General features: G+C 47.2%; 1 protein-coding gene across 1 annotated transcript in view; it reads left to right on the top strand.

Moving 5' to 3' along the window:
* The window catches only part of SLIT3 (slit guidance ligand 3), a 594,031-nt gene that overhangs the window by 435,132 nt on the left and 134,126 nt on the right, over positions 1 to 24,773 (top strand). Inside the window, exons 6-7 of the mRNA XM_026510940.4 lie at positions 4,590 to 4,661; positions 24,594 to 24,665. Coding sequence (XP_026366725.3) covers positions 4,590 to 4,661; positions 24,594 to 24,665 — 144 coding nt within the window. The remainder of the gene's footprint in view (positions 1 to 4,589; positions 4,662 to 24,593; positions 24,666 to 24,773) is intronic.

The raw sequence follows: 24,773 nt of genomic DNA, 5'->3' as shown, positions 1-24,773 counted from the left end.
TCTTTCAGGTATTTTCTCCTCGTGGGGACTCAAGAGCATCGTGGAAATCATGAAATTTTCTTTCTTGCTTTGTTGTTGTTGTTGGGGCGTACGGGGCAGTGGTTAGGAGACAGGTAGATTGCTCTTAATATTGTAATCAGGTTTTGTAAGCCCTTTGAAAAAGATTTAGATATGCTTCTTTAGAACTGCAAAAATATTTCTTTCCTGCTTCAATTATGAAATTCGAAATAGTGATTGAAGGAGATGAATTGCGATAATATTATGCTTACGAATGGGAATTCTTACAAAAGCGCCCTCTCGCTGTCTGCCTTTGGTGAAGAGTATTTTAAGTCCTCACTCACGCTGGCTTTCCTTTCTGACTTGTTTATATTCTCAGAGTATAAAAATACGGTAGTCAGGAAGCTCCTCTCGGGGAGTCTGCATTTCGTTCTTGTCGGAGGAGTCCTTTCTAAATGGACTCTGGTATCATTTTAGCACACATTGTTTGGTGAAATCTGAGCTGCCCAGGGAAATTAGAGCAGTTAATTTAATATCATGATGTGTTGAGGCTTCCAGGCTTAGTCACAGGCAGGAGAGTGTAAGTCAAATGGAGTTTTCTGTATGAAGTAGACGACAATGAAAGTCGCCTCCAAAAAACAGCCACACTTCCCTCCACATGCTGCCTTCCCGCTCCTCATCTTCGCCACAGAAATCTCATGTTACCCCAAGCATCCTCTCCAAATCCTCTCCCAGTGGAGGTCTGTGAGGCAGAAAGCTCCCCATGTAGTCAGAGAGGGAATGCTCCATCATATAGGGCACAGCTGGGCGGCGTAGCTCATGGCTTAGAGCCTTCTGCCGAGGAGTTTGAACCCAGCCCTGCCGTACCTTCAGTAGACGGACTCCCTCTGCAACCGCGCATGGCCAGCTGGGAAGTCTCTGGCACTGTGTGAGGCACCAGTGGTAAAAATGGATTCAGTAGCAGTATGAAACATACCTCTTACTGCCATGGAAAAATAGAAAGATCAGGCATCCTAAGACTGCGAGGCACCAGTGGTAAAAATGGATTCAGCAGCAGTATGAAACATACCTCTTACTGCCATGGAAAAATAGAAAGATCAGGCATCCTATGACTGCGAGGCACCAGTGGTAAAAATGGATTCAGTAGCAGTAGGAAACATACCTCTTACTGCCATGGAAAGATAGAAAGATCAGGCATCCTAAGACTGCGAGGCACCAGTGGTAAAAATGGATTCAGTAGCAGTAGGAAACATACCTCTTACTGCCATGGAAAGATAGAAAGATCAGGCACCCTAAGACTGCTGAGTTCTTCGTGCTCCCATCGTCCAAAGTTCCTCCTGCACATCCATGCCTCCTGAGTAACGGAGTATGGAGTGAGCAATGGGCTTTTTGATTTGTTTTTGAGAGGGTCTTTGAAAGAGTCCTTTCAAAGCTGCAAAATGGACCTTTGACCCGAGAGCTTAGAACACAGTTCAGCGGCCTCCATCAACCCCCAGAAGCAAACTTCTAAGTCAAAATCTTTGGCCTTAGCTCTAGAAGGTTCTCTGTGTGTTTAGTAGTACTCCACTCCTAACACCTGCAAAGGAATGGTGGGCTTGCATTTATTTCGCATCGCCCACCCCATGCTTGGGGACTAACTTTTGTGTATCTGAGATGTAATTTTGAAAGAATAAGAAACCTTGTCTGAAGCAAGTATGTATTTACTTTGCTTTAGGGGCCTAGCTTATTTGCATGAAATATCAGGATTGATTGCAGACAATTAATGACCTTTTACGAACACTCTGATACTCAGTGCCATAAAGATATTAATAGCTGGGCAGCGAAGTAATTCTCAGGTTTTCATTTGCTTGACAAGCTCCTCCTAGGCCTTGTACCCCCGAAGACCTCCCTGATGACCAACACGAATGGGAAATGACTGACGACCAAGGCTGGGATACTGTTTATCTGTGGGTAGAATGAAAAGAGACAATCTTGGTTATAATAAAGGTATAGCACACTTCTGCACAAATATTTGAAATTTTGATACATTTCATACATTCTAAAATAGTCTATAAAAATACACCCACAGAAATGCCGCTTCTATTACAGCTCAGTTTTCCCTATGACTAGGTGTCGGCTTGTGCTGCCCAGTGAGCCTGTTTGAACATCACAGAACCGATCACGTAGGAGACCTCCCCGCTTTTAGCCTTACAGCGACCAAGTCCCTCCCTAAGGCTCTGTTCCCGCGGCGCCAGTATCGCTGGGCAGAGCGCTGACGGAACGTTGAACAGTGGACTTGGTTTTTCATCTTTTGCACATCTCCTTTCCCCCACCCTTTTAATCTCTTTCCACACTTCATTCTTTCCCTTCTTTCTATGAATTTCCCTTCCTCCCTACAAATGGCATTCTTTCCATGTAACATTCTGTCCATTTAGAGTATCCTGTTTGGTTTCTCGTGCTTGAAAAGAAAAGGAACAGAAAGCATCTCACAAACCCAGCAAATCAATAATATTCTAATAGCAAGGACCTCTCTGAAATGTCTGCGCAGAAGCAGATACACCACGAACTGCCATCGCTACGCGCTACCCCAGGCTTCTCAGTTTGATGATGTAGATACTTTCTACTTAGGTGGATGGGGCCCTTTTTGCCGAATTCAGCATATTTACTGAACAATTTCTTGGAGCCAAAAGCCAACCCCACTGCATTTCTGCTTGGTAAGGTTTGGTGGCCTTGATGTGGGGCAGGGGTTGTTGATTCATTGGCCCTTAAACTGATGATAAATCGAGACACCGGGCAGCAGGACTAGGCTGCCTTAATAGAACCTTTGCAGGGAATCAGCGGCCCCAGTACTTACAAGAAATCCTGGGAAAGGATGTTCAGCAAACTCATGTTAAAGAAGACTCCGGAAAAATTCCAGGTAGCGAGGACGCTGAGATTTCACCTGAGTGGGCATCAGCAAGAACTTTGAACGCTAGACGTAGACGTTGTCGACCTAAAGAGTGTTTCTGCTTCTTGAGATACCCTTTGCCACTGATTTTTAAACCCTCAATGCCTAACCCTTTTATCGGGAGCATTTATTGAGATGATTCGGTTCCCCATAATATCGTGGCAGAGCCCATCTGTTGTGACACACGACATCAGTCTAATTGTACATGTTTCATTCACGTGCGTTTACAGAAATCCTGTATCTCTCTGGTTTCTCGGTGACAATAGTGTTTTAATTGTAATTCCGCCTTCCTGCAGCAGAACATAAAACCCTCCGTGAGGGTTACCGAACGTATCATCGACACATCCGTTGCACAGAGTTGTTGAGATACGTTAGTACAAGTCACAAATGAAAAATTCCAGCATCAGGAAATCCCTTCACCTGAGAGGGACTAATTTTTTTTCTTTTTCTGAGACAAAAGAAAAAAAAAGTCGATAAGGGAGTTTTTCAGTACAGTCATACTTCTTTCGGCCATTCCCCCCAAAGACCATGGCGTGTCCTGCACACAAAATACAACAGACAATCTGGCTCTAATAAACATTTTCTGTATACCATCTTTTATTTTCGAAATCAGATGACTGATACATAATGTGAGATTTGAGTTGGAGCGTGGTCGTGACTTACACATCACACCTATTTTGATTTAGGGATAATGGTATTAATTTGTTATCCTTCCACTAAAATACCTCAGTCCCCAACGAGAATGTATGTTAGTCGAGGCATCCTTTTAAAAGACATTATTTTCATGCTCATAAGATGGAAAGGGAAATAAAAAACGAGTCCCGAAATAGGTGCATTTAATTCTCCCCAATTTAAATTTAAGTGGTACATCTTTAAGGCAATAACAATATTCCTTTCCTTCCCCCATCAGGAACGCTTCCATCAATGGATTTCTTTAATGTTGATGGTGGTTGGTGCAGTTTGAGGGGCTCTGTAGTTAGTCAGAAAATGCTTCAATAGAATGACCTACCAGATGGGCCCCATAACAAAGCACGGAGGCATCAAACCACCACAGACATTTGGTGCTTAGAATAATAAAAAGACTATAAAATTAGATTAGTTGAGTCTAATTTGGAATTGGTATATTCCCCATGCACCCTCGCTGCTCTTGGGCAGATAAAGCCTCGAGATTTAGCACTGTGTCAGAGCAGAAGACTGCAACTTCCAGTAAAGGGAGACGAGGGAGAGGGAGAGAGGGAAAAAAGCATTCTGGGAGGTCGCGGAGGGCAGAGCAGTGACCTCCAATGATTTACAGGCCTTTAGCTTAATGAAATTGTTTCAGTGACATGACGGTAAGAGCTCGTAATGGATTGGATGCCCTAATGTAATGAAATTACTCCCTTCTGCCTAAAAAAAAAAAAAAAAAAAAAATGCGCAATTAATATTTACTGAGACCTGACAGCCTTTGGTGCGCTCGTCTGTGTAGTTCTCTCAGACAGTCAGAGAGCAGAGACGGAGCAGCGTGGCAGACAGGCTGGCTCTGCGCGAGCTCCTGGCGGGGACGAGCAGAGCCTGCCAGGGGTGGAGGGACAGGCGCTTGGGTGGCCGGGGATACCCGGCCCGGGCCGCCCGGCTCCTCGGCGCTGCCCCCACTCAGCCTTCATGCCCTCCCCTTGCTTTTCCACAGGCAACTGGACAACAACCACATCAGCTGCATTGAAGATGGAGCCTTCCGAGCGCTGCGCGATTTGGAGATCCTGTGAGTTGATTCTGCGACCGCTGCCTTGTGTGCGTGTGCGTGTGTGTCCGTGTGAGGAGGAGAGAGGGGGAGTGTGTGTGCAGGGGGGTCCGTGTGGATTGCATTTCTGTGTCTTCTGCTGCAGTGCTATTAAAATTGGGAACCGGGAGATCCCTCTGGCTCACCTTGGCCAAAGTGTTTGCAGGCAGCAAAGTGTGATTTCTCACCTCCCACAAACTGGGGTTCCTGCTAATTAAGTCTCAATTGAGTCCTTTCTCCCCCGGTGCTCCAGCGGTATTTGTTGCCGGGTGGAACAGATGGACTGGAATAGCCCCCCAGCGCCTGCCAGAGCGTTCAGGGAGAGTGTGTTTGAGTGTGGGCATGGGAAAAGACAGGTTACAGGTCTGGGAGATGCGAGAGGGGCTAGCACCAAGGGGTCCGTTGAAATCACCCAGAATCACAAAGGGACCTTGGCACGGGGCTGGGGGGGATGCCAAACAGCCTGGTAAAGTCTAGTCATTGCCATTGCTCCTGGGATCTCGCCTCGGGTTTAAATGCAAACTTTAAGCAGTAGCCTTAAAGTGGCAGGGTGGGAGAAAGATGAGAGGAGGTAGGATCCCACCCTATATACCTTGTGTAGCTGCCTTTCTGTGTCCTGGATTTTCCAATGAGTCTACCCTGACTTCCAGGGGTGTGTTGGGGGCGGAATTCAGCTAGGAATCATCTTGCGGTCAAACTAAAGTTGAATTGTGTAAGAAAACATTTTGATTGTTGTCACCCAAAGCGACACTTCCAGCTGTGCCTGATTTGGAGAAACCTAGAAAGGAAGGCAATAGAGCCTAGTAGAACTTGTGTCAGGAGATCTGTGGTTCAGTCCCGACTCAGCCCCTAATTGGCTGTGTGACCTTGGGCAAGTCCCTTCCACACTCAGAGTCTCACTTTTCCCATTTGGAAAATGAAGGGTTTGCTCCTATACCTCGGGGATGACTTCCCCTTTCCAAATCCTGTAATTGCTTGGTTCTAAAAATAATTCTGATGGTACAGTTCTATCCAGTGAATGATAGGGTAGGATTTGTTGAGCATCACCCTGAAAAAAAAAAACAAACAAACCCTAGTCACTAGGTTACATATCTCTGACTTCTAAAGGAATGAATAAATGTCCGACGAATGAATGAATGAATATATAAAAATGTCCCTTTCTACCTTCCTTTTCACCTGGACCCGCAGACAGTGGGCACGGGTTAGAGAAAGCCTCTCCACGTTGTGCAAGAGGAAGGTGATTCCAAGAGGAATCACGGGAAAGAAAAGGGGATGCTGATGCTGCAAGGTGCCGGGAATCTGATGAAAGCCGCGAATTCCCAGGACAGAAGCGGCAGGACCCATAGCGAGGGAGGTCAGGCTGTCAGTCCTAAGATGGATGGTGGCTCCTCACGCAAACTCTGACCCCAGAACCGGCAACAAATACACGTCTGCTAGGGAGAGGATGCCAGCCCGTTCGGTGACTTAGGACTTCCCTGATCAGGAGACTGGGGCTGAGAAGGGTAGGCGCAGTTTTCGCAGCCTGCAAAAAAAGCATTTCTAGAGAGGGCTGCTAGGAGCATGTCACCCTTTTCTTCAGGAGGATGAGAAAATTCCTTGGGAAGAGACCAGGAAATGGAAATCACCAGCTGCCACAAAACAGCTGTGACAACCTGACAGCCCGCATGTTAGCTCTCTGTACTAGGAGTGGTGGTGCCTTGTCTCACCAGGAAGGCTGTGTGGGGGAGAGGATGGGGCTGTACAGTCAGACACACCTGGGCGCAGTGGGACTTTGGCCAAGCTACACAACCTCTCTGAGTGTGTTCCCTCAACTCTAAGAAGAGGTGGCTTCTGTCCCTTCCATTCAACTTTCTCCCTCTCATGCCCTCATCCCCATCAAACCCCGGAACTGGCTGCTCTTCTCTACCCCAGTGTTTGCTGTTTTTAAAATGTTGGTATATTATAGCATGTTGGTACACCAGGTTTCTCAAACTTGAAGCTTAAAAGCCTATCGTGGGGGGGGGGGAAGTAGTTCTCATTCCCTATTATTACAAAGAGACCACAGGATCTGATTAGTTTACCTTCTCAATTCCAAACAAAGCCAGATCAATAGCTTTGTTTTAAAGACACTCTCATTTGGCTTCACATGGCTAAGTACTTAAAATTAATCATAATCATTTATTCCATGGGTTTTTAATTTCCAGCCGAGGCACACAGCTTTGGAACCATCTATCTTAATGGTGAGCCATTCTGAAATTGGCTGGAGCTGACATCTCCATTTAAAGAATCTCCCCTCCCCAACCCCAGACCTTCCAAATCTCATCTGCACATTGACATTTTATAGCAATTCTCTGTAATCACAACTTAGGAACCGTAAAGAATCTTGACAATGAAAGAATAAATAGGAACTAAGTGAGGGTATCATATATTAACTTAATAAGTTCCTGAGAGAGAGAGGTTCAAAACACACTATCCCCAGAAAGGTCATCTTTAAGTATCTAAAGCTTTAAAAGTCTGCAAATTAAGAAGGCAAGCTAGAGTATTACAGGTGTGTTTTCTCTCTGACATTAGGCGGATGAAATAAAAAACAGGGAAGGACTCACGATCACCCCCATGGAAAGCTCTCTCACAATTAACTTAAGGAAAGTTTGTGCACATCAACTACTGGTGGAAATATTGCACATGGAATCCCCCTGTTGTTCCATTTTTTTCTGTGGATGGAACTGCTGTAAAACTTCTTCCCATCCAGGCTGGTCCCGCAGGACACACAATGGGAATTGAGGAGGGGAGCCTTTGAGAGCCACCGGTGGTAGAGAGAGAGGAATGGGTACCGGGCTGGAAAAGGCTATGACATCTGCTCACTTCATCCTCATTTTTGGCTCCTGCCCGGTGGGGGATGTCTAGCATAGAATATGGTGAACAAAGGAAAAGGGCCACCACCCTCCTCCCCTTCCCAGAGAGCCAGAAAACGGACTCAGAGAAAAAGCGTACTGTGGGTGAAACTCCTCAAGGCCCCGGGGCCACCGCAGGGGGAGAATCATGGCGCAGAGGATATTGCCTTTGTCGCATCTGTTGTGCAGTTACCCGTGCCCTCCAGTGGATATGGTGCTCTTAATACCTTCTCCCCTGCATCCTCACAGCCCTCCTCCTGCAAAAGACCCATCTCAAAGAAGCCAGGTAGCCGCTTAACTAGTACGCAGCAGAGCCTGTGTGATTAACCATTCGACCAAGCTGCCTTCCCGATCCGTGTTGCCAAGGCTCTCGTGGCGTTGGCTCCCCAGGAGCATGGCCAACAGGTGCCACAGAGTGGTGGGAACTGGCCCCCGAGAGCTGGGCTAGGCGAGCTAGCGGTGAATCACAGTCCTGCCCAGGAGAATGTTGGAGCCTCCCACATGCTTCTGAAATTGTCATTTCCTTTACCCAGTTAGTGGGTCCCCACAAAGTTGAAGGTAAATCAGAACTGTTGGGGAAAGAAAATAGTCCTGCTTTTTCACTGAGTTACATTGTAGTCCAGAGACGATTTATTCTCGCTTCTGGACATCACCAGTTGACTCTGTCATTCAGTGGTTTGGGGGCTCCGTTCTTCAGACTGTCCCACAATCCAGCCCCAGCTTTCTGTATAGCCTTAAGGTTCTTAACTGAGAGTTTCTATGACTCACATGGCCGTCTGTTGCCCAAATCGCTGGCCTTTCATTTCCACCTGTTCTATACATTTGGTGATTCACATACTCGGTTTCCTCCAAGTTGGGCTTATACTGCAGTCGAATATGCCGAGACTGCATTTCTGACCCTGTGTGGTCAGGAATCGTTCGTCGTGGTGCTCTGCGCTGGTCTCCTGGCCAGCTAGGTTGAGGACCGCCAGGCACTTTGTCAGGTATACCAGTCACCTCCCTGCCCAAATGCTGTCCTGGGTCAGAAATGTTTTTAATGAAAAAAAAAAATTAAGAGCGTGGACAAATGAAACAAAAATAAGAAAACCTAGCTAATAAAATAATTTTTTCAGTAGTACTGCAGGGGAGGAGAAAAGATTTTCAGACATTGTCTCCTGACAACATGTAGCAAATCAGAAGTTTAGTAGATACGCTGCCAAAAATGCCAAGCGAAAGATGTCGGGAGCATAGCCTGAAAATGCTCACATATTCCAGCGAGTAGCCTGCCCTTGATAAAGAACTGGTGCAGCTAAATTGCATGCAGGTCCAACACGTCTGCAGATAACCAGCATGTGTTGTTTTGAAGGTCCCCCTTCATTTAGGTCACTTGCCCATTTTGGAAATTCACTGACATTATTATAGGCTGGGCCTGTAAGGACCTTGGTTTCCAGAATGACCTCTTATTTTGAGATAAGGCATAGAGAGACTGAGAAGAGGCAAGAGTGAGGCCCAGGCCAAGTAACACTTTGTACCCGGGTACCCCACGTCCCTCACCCTTGTCCAGGCTCTGGCTTAGAGATTTGCCAAGGGAAACAGCAAGTTGGCAGCATCAGGGGGACTAGAACCTGGGTCTGCTGACCCCTAATCCCATGTTCTTTGCCCACATTGGACACCTTTATGCAACTAGGCTGTCTAGAAAAGGAACCCTTGGTAAGACCTGGGATCCCAAGCACAGTTGTCCTTTCAAAGTCATTATTACGTGTTTTATTTAGGAGATTTGGGGAGGAGGGCAAACTTGAGTACGTGACAGAATCAAAGAATGATCCTGCTTTCTGCTCTCTTGAAACCAGACGTTGCAAACTAGATAGACCCCAGACTATGTTGCACCCACAGATGAGTTTTTTCAATCCTATTATTTTTTTAATTGAAATTAGCATCTCATATTTTAAAATTATAAAATTTTTCCTAAAAGTACAGATGCCCAGCTTTGGGTTTCCGGTAAGCCAGAAGCACTGGCAGCCCTGGGCTGCATTTCTGCATTGTGACGTCAGTTGTGGCTAAAGAGCACATTCCCTCCTTAGATGGGATGCGTAGACTCTACTTTCCCACCGACCTCCATTCATCTCAGCTACCTGCCAGCCCAGGTGGCCCCTGCTGTAATCCACCCAAGAAGCAAGGACACACTGCGTGTGCCAGCATGGTGCCAGGGGCCAGAGACAGTAAAGCTTTAGAAGAGCAGATTCTCTGACAGATCAGACTCCAGAGGCCAGAGCTTACCAGAGTTGTTGAATGGACATGTATAAGCAGAACCAAGTGACGTAGAGTCCGGGACTCCCAAACTGAGCAAGGACACCACAGAAGCAAGCAGGAATCTTATGCCGCATCTTCCAGAAAGCTCTTCTCATGAGTTGAACTAGCCTCCAAATTCCCTTTGATTTTAAAGCACTTGTCATTGGGTCTATGCAATTGATGAGAATTGAGATAAACAGCCCCTACCCAGTTTCATGTTCCCTGGACCCCTTCATCACCCCATGTACTGAGCTCCTTCTTAGCCCACATTTAGAGAAGAGCAATTCAAGAGTTAAAGCAGTGGTGGGTGGGAATTGACCAGACTTCTCAGGTAGATATTCAACCACATCCAGGCAGGTATAACATGGCCTGACCCCAAACCCCACTCGTAGACACAGAAAAATGGAGAAGAAAGTCCTTTGCTGGTGTAAGAAGGAGGCGGGGACAAGAAATTAACAATAGTCCTAATACCCAGATCAGGGTGTGCTCACTCCTGTAGCATGGGGTTGTTGTCCTGGCTGAAGGGTGCTGAACGTTGGGTGTAAGGACACTCATAGACCTTGTCGGCCCAGTACAGAAAACCCAGAGCTTTATACAAACGGAGATCTATCCTCCACTTCAACTGAGCTTCCTCTGAACATGGAACTGGATGCTCTGATTAACAAATAATAATTATTGTTTTTTTTAAGATTTTATTTATTTATTCGACAGAGATAGAGACAGCCAGCGAGAGAGGGAACACAAGCAGGGGGAGTGGGAGAGGAAGAAGCAGGCTCCCAGCAGAGGAGCCTGATGTGGGGCTTTATCCCAGAACGCCGGGATCACGCCCTGAGCCGAAGGCAGACACTTAACAACTGAGCCACCCAGGCGCCCCAACAAATAATTAATAATAGCATATAATACAATGGTTTTATAACAATGATTAGTATAGTCACTATAGATACTATAATTACTGTTACAGCCTCCAATTCTTAGTGTCTGCTCTCTTCCAGGGACTATGACAGACTAGAATGCGGCCTTTTATGTAAATCCTCACCACAACCTTACAAAGTAGAGCCTCTTAATCTCATTTTTCTAACGAGGAAACCGAGGCTCAGAGAAGCTAAATGACTCGCCCAAAGTGCCCCTGGCAAGTACCTGGGCCTGCTCTTCAAGTCGCAAATCCAGCTCTGCCTGGTATTTGAGCCCCTGCACTTCACTGCTCTGCTACAAAAAATTAAAATTAAAAAATGCATTCTGGAGCGTACATACCAGAGAAACAATTATATGCATTAGTAAGATTACCGGCTGTTATAAATGCCCACCATGATTCAGGAATGATCGTTCTTCTTTTTGAAAAGTTGACCCACAGGGTGCTCAGATCTAAACCTGTGACCTCAGCTTAATCAGCATTACATCCGATTCCACAGAACCACCCCAGACCTGGAGGTATAAGGCCACAGTTGCCCTTGGAGGTGTTAGAGTCCTCCCATAGGACTGGCTGCCAGTCCAGCTTCACCAAACTGGGTGGTTTGGGCTTCATTTCCTCACTGAAAAATAGAAACAATACCAACCCCTTAGGCTAGTGTGTGGATTAAAGGAGGTACCATGGGTGTAGGTCTAGCAACTAGCAGATACCCAAGCGGAAGGCTCGCTACAACCGAAGTTGAAGGACACGCCTCTACTGTCTCACTGCCTTATTCCCAGAACCTCACACCAACCTGAAACAAAGCAGGTAGTCATTTAAAGTACATGGAACCGGGGCACCCGGGTGGCTCAGCCAGTTAAGCGTCTGCCTTCAGCTCAGGTCATGATCTCAGGGTCTTGAGATCAAGCCCCAGGTCGGGCTCCCCACTCAGCAGGCAGTCTGCTTCTCCCTCTGCCCCTCCCGACCCCTCCTTTCTCCCCCCTTCCTCCCCCAGCCCCGCCCTCCAGGCTCGGGCTCTCTCTCTCCCTCTCTCTCAAATAAATAAACTCTTTTTAAAAAATAAATAAATAAAGTACATGGAACCAAATTCAGTTGAAATTAACTATCCAAATGGAAACCTACTCCACCCCAGTCTCCAGACTCTTTGTTACGTTTCAGTCCTGAATAGAACTAAGATTGTGATTGCCCCAAAATTATTTTAAATAATGATGTAGTATTTTACTGAAACAGCACATTTCTCACATTACCTTTGTTTTTTTTATTCCTCCAGCTAAATGACGATATTTTTTTATTACCTATGAACAAAATTAGAGCCATAGTGAAAAGTGGTGTTTTCTAACAGACAAGACTCATTTTCATTTATTTACAAGGTATTTCACCTGGGTTTCTCTGGGAGCTGAAAACATTTGTTTCAACAGAATTTGGAATCAGGGTATTTAGTCACAACATAGTTTTGAATATAGAACTGTCACTGCCTAATGAAAGTCTTAAAATATTTCCAGAATATGATTTTTTTTTGGTACTGTGCTACAAATTGTGATTTTTTTCAGGCAATCAGAATTAAAATTGCACTTTGTGGAAGGTACCAGTAACTTCCATTCAGCCCCCAGGACCCTAGGAAAGGAACTAGGTTTTCTATAAATGTTCTCATGGGTCATACAACACACACCCCTCCATCATAGTCACCCAGGCTCAAGGCTCAGTCATAGCCATGTTCTTAAAATGGCTAGCTTGGTTTTGAGAACATCACCTTAAGGAAAAAGTGAAACTTCCTTTGAAATATAGGATAATTTTTTCCATTTAAATAAGCAGCACTTTAACAGTTCAAGTAGCTAGAATTGGTGTGGGGGAAGGTATTCCAGTGGTTCCCATTTGATTGCACTTTCTTGTTAATTGAAGTCCTGTTTAGTCTCTGAATTGAAAATGCGTTGGTGTGCAGTCCTGGGTTAAGAGGTACGGTGAAGGTCGTTGACCTGTTCTTGAGCAGAGGATCTGTGAATCAGTAGGACTCCCATTATCAACTGCTCCTGTGAGTAGCACTTAGGTGAAATCAGGTCATGGAAGTCTTACTGTTCACAGGGGCCACAGACTCCAGCCACCAAGTCCCTAGGCTGAAATTCTGGCTTGACAAACTAGGTTTGCTTTGTCCCACCTACGACAAACCAGAAAAATAATCTAATCTTTGAAAAAAAGGTTCCAGAGCGTTTCTTCTTGGGGGCAAGATGAGGCCAGTAGGGAAATACCACAAAGCTACCAAATGCACACAGGGGTCAGTTCACTCCCAAAAGGGAGCTCCTACACCAGTTTGCAAGTGCACTCCTGTGCCGATGGCCAGCCTCTATCCTTTCTCTGTCCCCTGGCAGCAAGCAATGGCTTCAGTGACCAGTATTTGAGCATGTCCAAGGAGTATCTTGCCCGTGTTCAGCTCTCATCTCATGGCTTTCAAAGGTCTCCAGGCCAGGGAGCCGTGACTCCTCGAAGAGCCGAACCTACCCCTTGCTCAACCTCCACTTCCATCCAGGATGCAGAATATCGTTTGGCTCAGCTCACCTGTGGCCAAGAGTCCGTAACTCTGCAGAGCTGTGTCCTGAAAGTCAAGGTCCTAGGAACTCAAGCAGGAAATTGACCCCTTTCTGCTAGCTGGCTCTGTGGAGGGGGGGATGGCATGGGGAAGACATGGAGACGCGGTGCTTGGGAGAATCAGAACATCATCGCTCCCTTTCTCAGCTTCCATTTCCTATCTGCGAAGGGGCTTAGAAGCAAGGGATCACTGGTGAGGCGGAAGGACAGAGGGAATCTGACTCTGTTTCTCCAACAGCGTATTTGGACTTACAGAAGCTCCAGAGTGCCCATTCCCATTTGACTTAAAACTAAATCAGAGCACCCCAACTATTGGCCCATAGTTAATTGAAAACTTCAGATATGGAGTTGAATGTTTTTTAATTGTTTTAGTTTTCACAGTGTTTTTTAAAAAGTTAGAATTAGTTGCCAATGTTTAAAACGCAGGTAATTTTATTTTGAAGTATATAATTTCAACGTCCCCGGAGTATCTGGAAGCTGTGGCAATCTGGGCACGCATGTGCCTCCAATTATTTAGAGCAGTGCTGTCTCATAGGACTTTGTGTGATGCAGGAAATGCTTCTTATCTGTGCAATCCAGTGTGACAGCCACTAACCACAGTGCGACTCTTGAAGTGTGGTTCATACAACCGAGGAACCAAACTTTTATTTAATTGTAATTGATCTAAATCGAAATCACTGCCTTTAGCTCACGGCTACCTTATTGGACATCGCAGGTTTAGAGCTGAGGGGCGAGTGCGGCATTGGGATGGGAATGGCCCTCTGCAGACCCCACAGCTCACACCAGGCCAGCTTTCCTGCTTGCTTTGTTCCAGACCACTGGGGCCGGTTCACATTCATTAAGACGCGCATTTAAACAGTGTATTTTCTGAAGTTAAATACTTTGAGGTATCTGCCACTCCCCTCACCCTCCACTCTGCCCTTTCTCTTTCTGAATTTAACTATTTGAATCTTGTACCTGCAAAAGACCTATTTTTATTAAAACCCAGGAGTATGATTATTAAAACTGTCTCCCCTCAAGTGAAACCCTCTCTCTGTGAGAATTAGTTTCCTGATCCCAATTATTCACTTCTTTCAGCCTTGCAAATCACTTCCACAAAGTCAACTGGGTAGGAAAATCACTCCCATGTCTGGACCCGTCCCCTCTCCGTACATAAGCTAGAGATGCGACAGCTAGTTAGGGAAGCAAGCCCATTAACCCCACAGAAGCTGAAGCTTTATTTTCATAAAGAGAAAAAAAATGAGGTGACCCTGCAAAACTTTTCAAATGCAGTGGGGGTTAGTCGTGATTTTCAGAGTTTGGCCAGATGTCCTATCTTTATACAAATCTAGGCATCCACCACCCTTCCCACCGCTGTCTAGAAAACTGTTCCCATTCCAGAATTGCCATTTTAGAGCCAGCGCCAGCCCAGTGGGAATGAGAGCGTATAAGTAGCCTGGAAAGACCCTAGAGGTCAACCAGTCCCACCGCTTCATTTTAAGAGAAAGGAACTCCCCCAGAAGGTTGAGTGACTTACACGTAGCCATAGAAAAATTTCACAGAAGAACCAAGCCAGAAGACAGGTCCATTGACTGTCTGGTGCTCTGTATTGCCATATACCTTTCCCCTGTATTAGCAGAAGGGAAACAAATAATAGTGAAGCCAGCCTCTATGCCCCATCCAGCCCATCATCTCTTAATCTCTAGCATTTTTCCGGAAAGAACAGCGTAGGTTCAGTAGCCCAAGTAAACTGTGTCTAGCTCCCTGAGAGAGCCCCTCTCCTGCAAATATCAGAGGGTAGACCTGGACCTTGCCAGCATCTCAGCCCAGGAACAGAGCCTCATGCACCCTGTGGCTCAGTTCGGAACTGTACATAAGGAATAACTTGCAAGTTTAGCCACAGGGCTGATGCACCGTGTGTGGAAAGCTGGCAAGAGCACGCCTGCCTGGTGGGACCCAGCCTGACCCTTAGAATCTTTCTCAAGATTCTTTGTCTCCAGGTAATGATAGTTGGGGAGGGCGGAGGCGGGAGGACTTGAATAATTTTCTATCATTTAAGATAGTTCATTTGAATAGTAGTTTCCTGGTGGCTGCCCTCCCAGAGATGCAGTATGGAAGGAAGATGCCAACCACATTTCACCATTAACATACTTTGATTTCATATATACATACATACATATGTATATACACACATACATATAGAGAGCTCAATTTTCGTATACAGACATATCTCAAAGTGTGTTATATATGTGATATGTTGAATATACATATTTGATGTATATGTGATACATATGTGATAGATATGATTCAAATTGTTAAACTGATCTTTTTGGTTCAGAGATTAAAAACTGGCATCTGCAAGCCAAATCCAAGTTATTTTTCGTTTGTAACTTTCATTCCTTAAAATGATTTAATCACCAATATTAAAAAACCAGCAGACTTCGCATAAAAATTCTAGATGTCTGGCTTTCTCTTAAAAAAAGCAAAAAGGAACAGCGGGCAGCAGGTGCACCCACATTCCAGCATAGCAACAGGCCTTTGAAACGAGAAGTGACGATCCCAGGAGGCAGAGCTGGGTTTACTGCGGACCCCATGCAACCCGCTTACTCAGGTGTAAAACCTGGCTCCTGCAGGCAATTGAGTTTGTACTCCTGGATCGGCCCAGGCGGCTGTTCAGAGTAGAAATTTATTTTTATGAAAAGATGCCAAAAGCATGACCCTTCATATCCTGAAACTCATCCACCCATGCAGTAAATATTTATTGAGTTGTCCTATGTGCCAAACACTGGGCAAGGCCCTGCCTATACAACAGGGCGCAAAACTGGCGTGTCCTCTGTTCTCTTAGTGTACTCGTTAGTGGACTTTGAAAAACTTCCCCCTTCTTCCTGTCTTACGAGCTGAAATGCAGCTGAGGGGGAAATTGTCCTTTGCCCCCCCCCCCTGACTGCACACTCGCCTGTTCAGTTATGTAAGGTGGAGGTCATTCTTCCATCCTCAGCCCACTGCAGACATCTTGGCAAGCTGGCAGCTTCCTGATTTCTAAATAATGTAGTAGACAAGATTGATCGTCCAGGTTCCCAGCCCATGGATGACGAAACAAAATCGGGAGAGGCCACTCATTCATGTTGTCATTGAAGGTACATTTTACAATTAAATTGGTCATTGGGAGGCAGTTGAATCATTCTGAATCACCACCAGGCAGTGTCTGTGATGATCTCAAAAAATGAGTAAGGAGTTCTTCAGAATCAAGGGACCGAAAACACTGGAGCTTCAGGAATGCCTACCCTACCGGGCAGCTGGCTGAGCGACGGCAGGACTTGAAGATTCATCTTTCTCTTTTGATCTCCCACTTTCTACATTTATTTTGGAGATATCTTTTTTTTTTTTTTCCTTTTAACACCGAGGCTCTGCTGGGTAGAAGGAGATGGGTTCCTGCCTGTCACAATATGAATATATAATGAAGGGAGAGCCAAAGACAAGCCCTTTTGTTTAGGAATCCGTATCATCAAAGACTCAAATTGGCAGCTGATTGTTTTTATTTATTTCTGTAGGTTTTACATGACACCTGGAGACCATTTAAAATGTTACTTGGCGGTGCGAGGTCTGTGTTTAAAAATAACGCTCACCCAGTGCCAAATCACTTTAGAGTCGGGTACAAATATTGAGACAAAAACCCCAGCTGTTATTGCTTTGGCTGCTAATTTGAGGTGTCAAATGAGAGCTCGCCTGCTATACGTCAGTGAATAAGGCCCCTTGTGAGATCATTATGTTTTCTAACAGTTGAGAGTAATGGACTAATCAGTGCAGCATCAGTTGGTTTCATTATATGCCCACACAATGGTTATGAGCTTTAATTTAAACGGTCCGCAGGGAGATCAAGGAAATCAGTAAGAAGCAGCACCCAGGATAGTCTCGGGGAGCAGGTAATGTGCCAGAGGTGGCTTCCCACCCTCCTTTCTCCTCTCTCCCTCCGTCCTTCTCATTCTCCTGCCCCATCTGCCCTCAGGGCCTGACTACCTGCTCCAGGCAGCCCAAAGATGAGCTTTGCTTATTAGGAAGCAGATCTGTATTCTTGGTTCTGCGGGGTATGCTTAAAAATTCCAACCAACCGACCCAACTGTAAGGGCAGCTTCTGGCAACGCTTAGACTCGTTTAGGCAAACCTTGACCTCAGAAGGCTCTAAAACCGAATCGCCCGCTGTCCCATGTAGCCTCACCCACCGCCCTCGCTCTCCGTGCTGAGCTCTCTGTTGTGCGGACAAGAGGAGGGTCAGGTAATGCTACCTCTGCCTTTGAGCAGCCTTGGCGGTGAGGCAAACACCGTCGTCCCCCGCCACGTGGAAGTCTGGGAGGGCTGAGAGTAACACTGGCCTCTAGGACTCAGCTCGGCCTTGGGGAAGACATGGAAATTGGACAGCCAGCATCTGTCAGACAATCCTGTCAGAGACCGTTTTGGGGAATGGTAAAAAATACAGGCCCTGGTATCCCGCCTCCCTATATTTGAACATGGGCTCCACAACTTTACAGCTGTGATCAGAGCAGATCTCTCCAGGCTCCAAAATGGAAAGGTCTACCTCAGGATTGTTGGGAGCATTAAATGAGATCATGTGTGAAAAGTGCTCAGCCCGGTGCCAGCACATAGCGAATCCTTAGTAGTTAGTATCAGTGTTGTTACTGCTCTTACTGACATCTTTACTGGAAGATCTTGGCAAGCTCGCCTCAAAGCAATATACTTCACTAGTCTCGCTGATGAGAAGGCAGAGAGTTCATGGCAGAACCTATAACATTCAGTTAAGATTTTCTCAAAGGATGCATCATTGTACATTCTTCCTGATTCCTGGAATTTCCTAGAGCCCCCAGCCAAAGCGGAACATTGTGCCGCTGGGTGATAGGAGGGGAGCTTCCTCCAGAAATGACAGAGTCGTTGAGTTGGGGAGAGATTTGGGGTTGGGGGAAAGACTTGGGGATGCCTCCCTTAACCTCAGTGGGCATTCGGTGTGTGCAGCCACGTCCACAAAGCGACATCACCTACACACATTATAATGGACTGAGCCAGCCAACGCATTCATATTCCCAGGATCTGGGAGCACGTGGAAGGGCCTGGTCATCAGTAATAGGCCTTGATTCCTGGGGCCACGGTGGCTGTCAGTCAGCGGCCACCAAGCAAGACCAAGACAAGCCAGCCCTGCTTTGACATACAGGCCAGAGAAGAGAGCAGACACCCAGAGCACCCTCAGTCTCCTTCCCCTCTCCCTGTCCAAGCCAGCAAGACGGAGAGGCAGCAGTGAGCCCCCAGCCCCTCCCTTTGAGGCCACAGCTGCCAGAATCCCCCTGTGCTTCTCATTCCCCAGACCAGCAGTTTAGATCCTTCCTGCAGGGTCCGGCCACAGTACTTGCTCTCAGCTGCTCCTCAGAGAATGCTGGCGCCTACTTTGGTCTGTGTCTGCCCCTGTGAATTCCATACAGGCCCTGTTGGAGAAGTTCCATCTTCGGGGCTTAGAGGGCTGGCCACTGGATGCTGGCATTTGTCAGTACCGGTCAGGGCACCTCCAAGCTTGCTCGAGAAAGACATTCTGCTGCCGTGGCTGCTGACGACTCACCAAGAGTCTCCTTCCTGGGGCGTGTTAAGGAGGGAACCACCTTATTTACCTACACTACCTACACGTAAGGAACGATCAACCTGCCTCGAGACAAGGGACGAACGGGCCGATCTTCCAAGAGGGCTTATCCGACCTGAGGAGTCTGGATGCCCACCTGCGCGGAGGGGAAGCGGAGGGGCTCGAGGAGTGTCCCAGGGAGGCTGGCACGCTGGGAGTCTGCAGTGGCACTTACTGTGGATGCAATTATGTGATACATGCTCACAGATAATATTGCTGCATTAGAGCCAATTACATAGTGTTATGGACACACAACACGCAGATTACACCCAGAGCCAAGAAAGCACAGAGTGATAAAGCGATGGCCTAATCGGAGGAGACAGAGGGAAATGTCAGCCTTATTAAGGTTGCCAGGGTGGTGTGGCTGCAGCTGGACTTAGCTCCTCCAGACCAAAGATGGCTATCTTGAGGGCTGTGAGGGCGAGCCACACTTCACCACTCAGCAGAGAACAGCGGGGAGCTGGGGGCAGATGCCAAGTTGGAGCTTTCCAGGGGCGATTGCAGCAGCCTCCATTGAGGGCAGTGCACTGTCGCAGAACTTGGGCCTCTTTCTAAGCAGGGAAACACCATGCCCTCCACAGAAGAGACTTTCGGTGCCAGAGTCAGCGAGAAGGTAGCCGATAAACTGTCCTCTCTATTCTTAGCTTTTTCTCTGCTCAGTGGTTTTCAAACTTGAGCTTGCATGAGAATACTGCGACGGGTCTGTTAAAACACACAAGACTGGGACAGAGCTGCTGCTTCAGTAGGTCTGAGTGGGGCCTGAAGATTCACACGTCCAGCAAGTTCCCACATGATGCTGCAGGTCTGGGGACCACACTTGGAGAACCGCTACCCAAGTTCATTCCACACCCAACCCAAGGTGGATTCACCTGCCCTGTCCCTCAAACGGGGCCTTCTCTTTGGCTCTGATTTTTTCACAGCATTGTAGGTTCGGGAAGCAGGGGGACCCATCTTCCAGTTGGGACTGGGATGCGGGCCAGGAGTGTGGATTCCAGAGTTAGACCACCTGCTTTTGATTCCCAGCCCTACCAGTTACTACTTGGGCTTTCCTACCAGTGTTTTGAGAGCTTCTGCCCTAATCCCCTCATCTTACCGAACAGTTATGCCGCTTGCCCAGCACATCACAGATAATTACTGACAAAGGCAAGACTGGAGCTTCCCAGTTCTACGGTAACCAGGATCGGCAAACATTTTCTATAAAAAGGCAGATGTCACTATTTTAGGCTATGCTAGCCCTTCGGTCTCTGTCGTGTCTACTCGGCTGTTGTAACGCAGAAGCAGTAGCCATAGACAACGCATGAATGGGTGGGTAAGACTTTATTTACAAAAACAAGCTGTATTGGATGGGATTTGACTTGTGGGCAGTAGTTTGTCATCCCCTGGAACAGACCCGTATGGGCACAACTTCCTCGTGCACTCTTCAGTACTGGAGAGCCCTTGTCTTGTCACAGTACCACGGTATTTAGCTGAGAACACAAGCACATTTGTTCAGGGTACCGAGGTTCTATTTGTGTTCCCCAGGAGCAATAAATTCCTTAGTGCCCCGGGGAAAAAGTTTAATACCCTTCTTCTGGTGCTCACCATTGAGAGAGAATGGGATCCATTGGTAGAAGCAGTATTGTCCACATGGGTCATTTTAATATGGAAAATGATCCTTCTTCATTAAACATTTGTGTTCTGATAATGACAAAACAGAAGAGTGATTGCACAGTATATAGGTCATCCTTAGTCTCAATATACAGTCTAACAGGTAAGGGTTTTACATGGCAAGTAGGCAGACTGTCTTTAAATCTCATGGGGGGCGGGGGAATGGCCTTATTTCTAGTTTATACTGAAATGCCCATTTAGTTGCTTGCGATGGTGCAGAAGTTGGGGGGGGGGGGTGGCGTGCAGAGTAGTTCCGAAGTCTTATAGAATTAATTTGACCCTGAGATTGATCTTGACACCTGATGGGAAATCTTGAATTGGGAGCATTTATTTGGAGAAAAACCTCCAACCTGGGTGACTTGGAGTAAACTGTGTTTTCTGAAAGTAGCTCCGAAGGAGCAGAGCAGGGAGGTTGGAGCTAGACTGTGGAACTGGCAGAGCTCCTCCAGGAGCTGGAGGTAAATAAAACAAGGTGATGAGGTCCCCGCAGCTTCGGCTGGGCCAGCCATCCAGCGGCGGGTCATTGTCACACCCAACCATTTACTTTCCTGTTGGTCCATTTTCAAGAAGTGTACAGAACAGGCGACACTTGTGCAGTTCTGTCTAGCTCTGGGCGCCAGGGTGGACGTAACAGAGAGCGTCCCTGCTGGGGCAACGAACTGGCCCGGAAAACAGGAGGCAGTGGGTATGTTGGGAGAAATTGTGGTGTAAAGAAAGAACAGTGGTTCCCGAACCCCCCAGGAGCTCGTGTGCTACCCTGGGCATCCCTTCATAGCCTCAAGTCGCTCACCTATAAGATGGGGATAAGAATTCCAACCCCAGAGTTCTACAGATATCAAATGAGGTGAATGTGAAAGCATATTGTAAACCATAAAAGACTAAAGGAACACAGTTCCTGAGTGTTGCGCGTGAGCCAGACCGTGTGCTCACAAGTGTGCTTTGTTTCAGGGCATGGTGGTGACTGGATAAGGCCCCTCTTTCCAAAAAAAAAAAAGGCCACGTCCTCATCCCAGGAGCTCAGGAATGTTACCTTATCTGGCAAAAGGGACTTTGTAGATGTGACTAAGATAAGGATCTGAGAGGGGCAGGTTATCCTGGATTATCTAGTTAGGCTCATAAATGTCCTCACAAGCCTCCTCAGAACAGGGAGGCGGGTCACGATGGACAGTGGGAGATGTGACAACAGAATCAGGAGGTCGGAGTACTGCAGGAAGGGACCACAGGCTGAAGACAAGCAGCAAAGGACAATGAAACACTCTCCTCCTGATGCCTCCAGAAGAAACGAGGTCCCGTGAACCCACATTAGACTTCTGACCTCCAGACTGTGTTGCTTGAAGCCACAAAATTTTTAGTAATCTGTTTTCCTAGCAGGAGACAACCAATCCAGGGGTCATTCCTGGAGTCTGGCTTGCTTCCTCCATGAAATGGAGGTGATCACAAAAGCACCTATCTCATAGGGCGTTGGCAGCAATTAAATGAGATGGTGCAAGTAGGACCCTCAGCCCAGTGCCTGCCTGGCACACAATAAGCTCCCAGCTAATGTTGGCAGTTATTAGTATCATCGTATTAAATCGCCGCTAAAGCTCTATGAGATTGGTGCTATTATTACCTCCATGTTAAAGGGAGGAAACCTAATGAGATTAAGAGAACTTACTCATGGCTGCACGGGCTGTAAGTGGCAGAGCCAGAATCTGAACCAGGTCTCTGCCTTCCAGGCACATGCTCCCCAACGCTGCTCCACTGTGTGCGGTTTATGACACCACCACCTCCATTGCAAGCCGGCTACTGAGAGGTGCAAGAACCAGGTAGAGCCCCATGCTCCATGCGTGGGCACAAACCACCAAGACTGGAGAGTGAATAAATCTGGGTTTATCAGGGAAACAAAACCTGTAGCTGCCATGGAGATTGGCATCCAAGAGGTCAGCAGCCCTCTGTCATCCCCGGGCTGGCCAGCCCCACGCAGCAAATCGGGAAAGTCTGAATACTGTGTTTAGTCATTTTGGTTCTGGAATAATTGCTATTATCGTAAATGTTTTATAGCCCTCATTACAGCTCACATTTAAATATCAGTGTAGTAATACATTAATAAGTCATTGCTGCCGGACTACTGCCGGATGCAGTTACGCTCGAGCCCTGCATATAACTGCACTGTGTATTCAGCTCAGTTAGGGCTGCCTGTGAGCTCAACCTGATGTGAGTGGCCGGGCATGCTTGGAAGGAAGCCTCTTCTGCAAAGGCTTCTTGCTCTTTGCCTTTGAGAGAGAAAGGTGGTCAGATTTTCATCTGGTAGTGAGTCAATGACCCTAACAAGGTATCCGCAAAGTGTGGAGCCTAGAAGTCTGGGACAGATAGAAAGGGAAACAAAGGCATCATTTCAGCCCCAGGGGCATTCCTCATCCAATTGAGGACTGGGGGAGCCCAGTCCCCACACCCAGGAAGCTTCCTGCCAAGGAAGTGGAGTGATAGACTCTTCGGCCTTGTCAGAGGAGGTATTCTGAAGGCTTCCTGGGTGTGGGGAGATAGGACGGTTAACCCAAACTTCATAGGAAAGATAAGCCACACGAAACAGAACGGCTACGTGACTTCAACTTCATAAAATGCTAAGTGTCTGCACGGGAACGTTGGTCAAGTGTGGAGGAAGAAGAGGCAGGCAACACAGATGTGGTCTGTGCATTCCTCTTTACCATACCAGGAGCCTAAAATGGCACTGGACGCGTGGAAAATCTGGGAGGAAGTGGGGGAGAAGTATTAGGTTCTGTGTCTTTAAGTAAACGGATTTCCTTCTGGCCTTTTTAGCCAAACAAATGCTAAGTGGGCCCTGGGGAATTGCAGGGATAGCCTGGGGCAAGGGGGTGTAATCACTGGAATCCTAGTGCAGTGGGGGGGGAGGAGTAGGATCTGTGCAGACCCCTTGGGTGCAGTGGGTATAGGGGCCACAGTCCTAGATGAAGCTGTATTTCCACTACCATGTAGGTTGGGGTGGGGGGAAACAGGAATGACCAGGACGGAACTAGGTTCTCTCCACCAATGTCAGTAAAATGGTAGCCTCCGTTTACTGAGTATGTACTGCACACAAAACCTTTTACCAGCCTGTGAGGTAGGTCCCATTACCTGCCTCTTTCTGCCGATGAAGAATCTGTGGTTGAGAGATGCTGATGATTTGCCCAAGATCGCACAACTAGGGAATATAAGACTCAGTGTGAATCATGTGTGGACCAGGTCGTGGGGCTGCAGTAATGCACGGGATAGAAAATGTTGGCATTTTAAGAGAAAGGTAATGTATTTACCAAGAGCCAAGGACAAAAGAAGTCTGCTTAACCAGGGAAGGCTTCCAAAGAAAGGCTTCTTCCTGGGCCAGTGGGGGCCCATGGGAGGGTGAGAGGGGTGAGCTAGTGAGAACATACTTCCAGAATAAACTGTCCGTGTAGCCCCCTGTGTTAGGCAGTATGGGCAAGGTGCAGAGCAGGGAAATTGGAGCAAGATAGTGCTAGGTTCGCATCCTGTCTCCCAAGCTCAGCAGCCAGGGGTCCCCGGAGAATTCTGTCCCGTCTCTGGAGCTCTGCTTCCCCATCTGTAGCACGAGGATAATCCTACCTAGCAGGGACGTGTGTTCTTAACCAAAATGACACGTATCTGTTTTCTTCTCTCAAAAATGAGGACAGTAATGTGTAACTGACACTGGTCGTGAGAGTTGGAGACGTCATAATGAGGCGCTCAGCACATAGTAGGATTTCAGGAAGTGATATTATTGCTCCAGGTGGGTCCACGAGTACTGAGAGGGCAGCAGAGGGGAGGAAAGAGCTGCCTGAAAAAAAAAAAAAAAAGAATCAGGGATTCTCTTACCATCTGGAGATCGCCCCCTTGTCTCCAGCTGCCCCTTAGCTATTGACTTATGATCCTTTTGGCAGTCGCACCTGTTCCTCCCCCCACCTTCCAGAAACATCTTAATGCTACCCCCCCATGCTACTTCCTTGTTAACCATTTCCCTTCTTCCTCTACCTTCACAGCACCCTCAACAACAACAACATTAGCCGCATCCTGGTCACGAGCTTCAACCACATGCCGAAGATTCGAACTCTGTGAGTAAAGGTCCCTGCTTCTGCCCCACCCTCTCCCTGTGTGCAGCCCCGCGTGCAGCGCTCTGACGGGCTAGTGAAGCCTGTTGTGCTGGCTCTGCACATGCGTCC

Source organism: Ursus arctos, unplaced genomic scaffold (genome assembly GCF_023065955.2).
Source record: "Ursus arctos isolate Adak ecotype North America unplaced genomic scaffold, UrsArc2.0 scaffold_15, whole genome shotgun sequence".
Classification (NCBI taxonomy): Eukaryota; Metazoa; Chordata; class Mammalia; order Carnivora; family Ursidae; genus Ursus; species Ursus arctos.
This window is presented reverse-complemented; position numbering and strand designations above follow the sequence as displayed.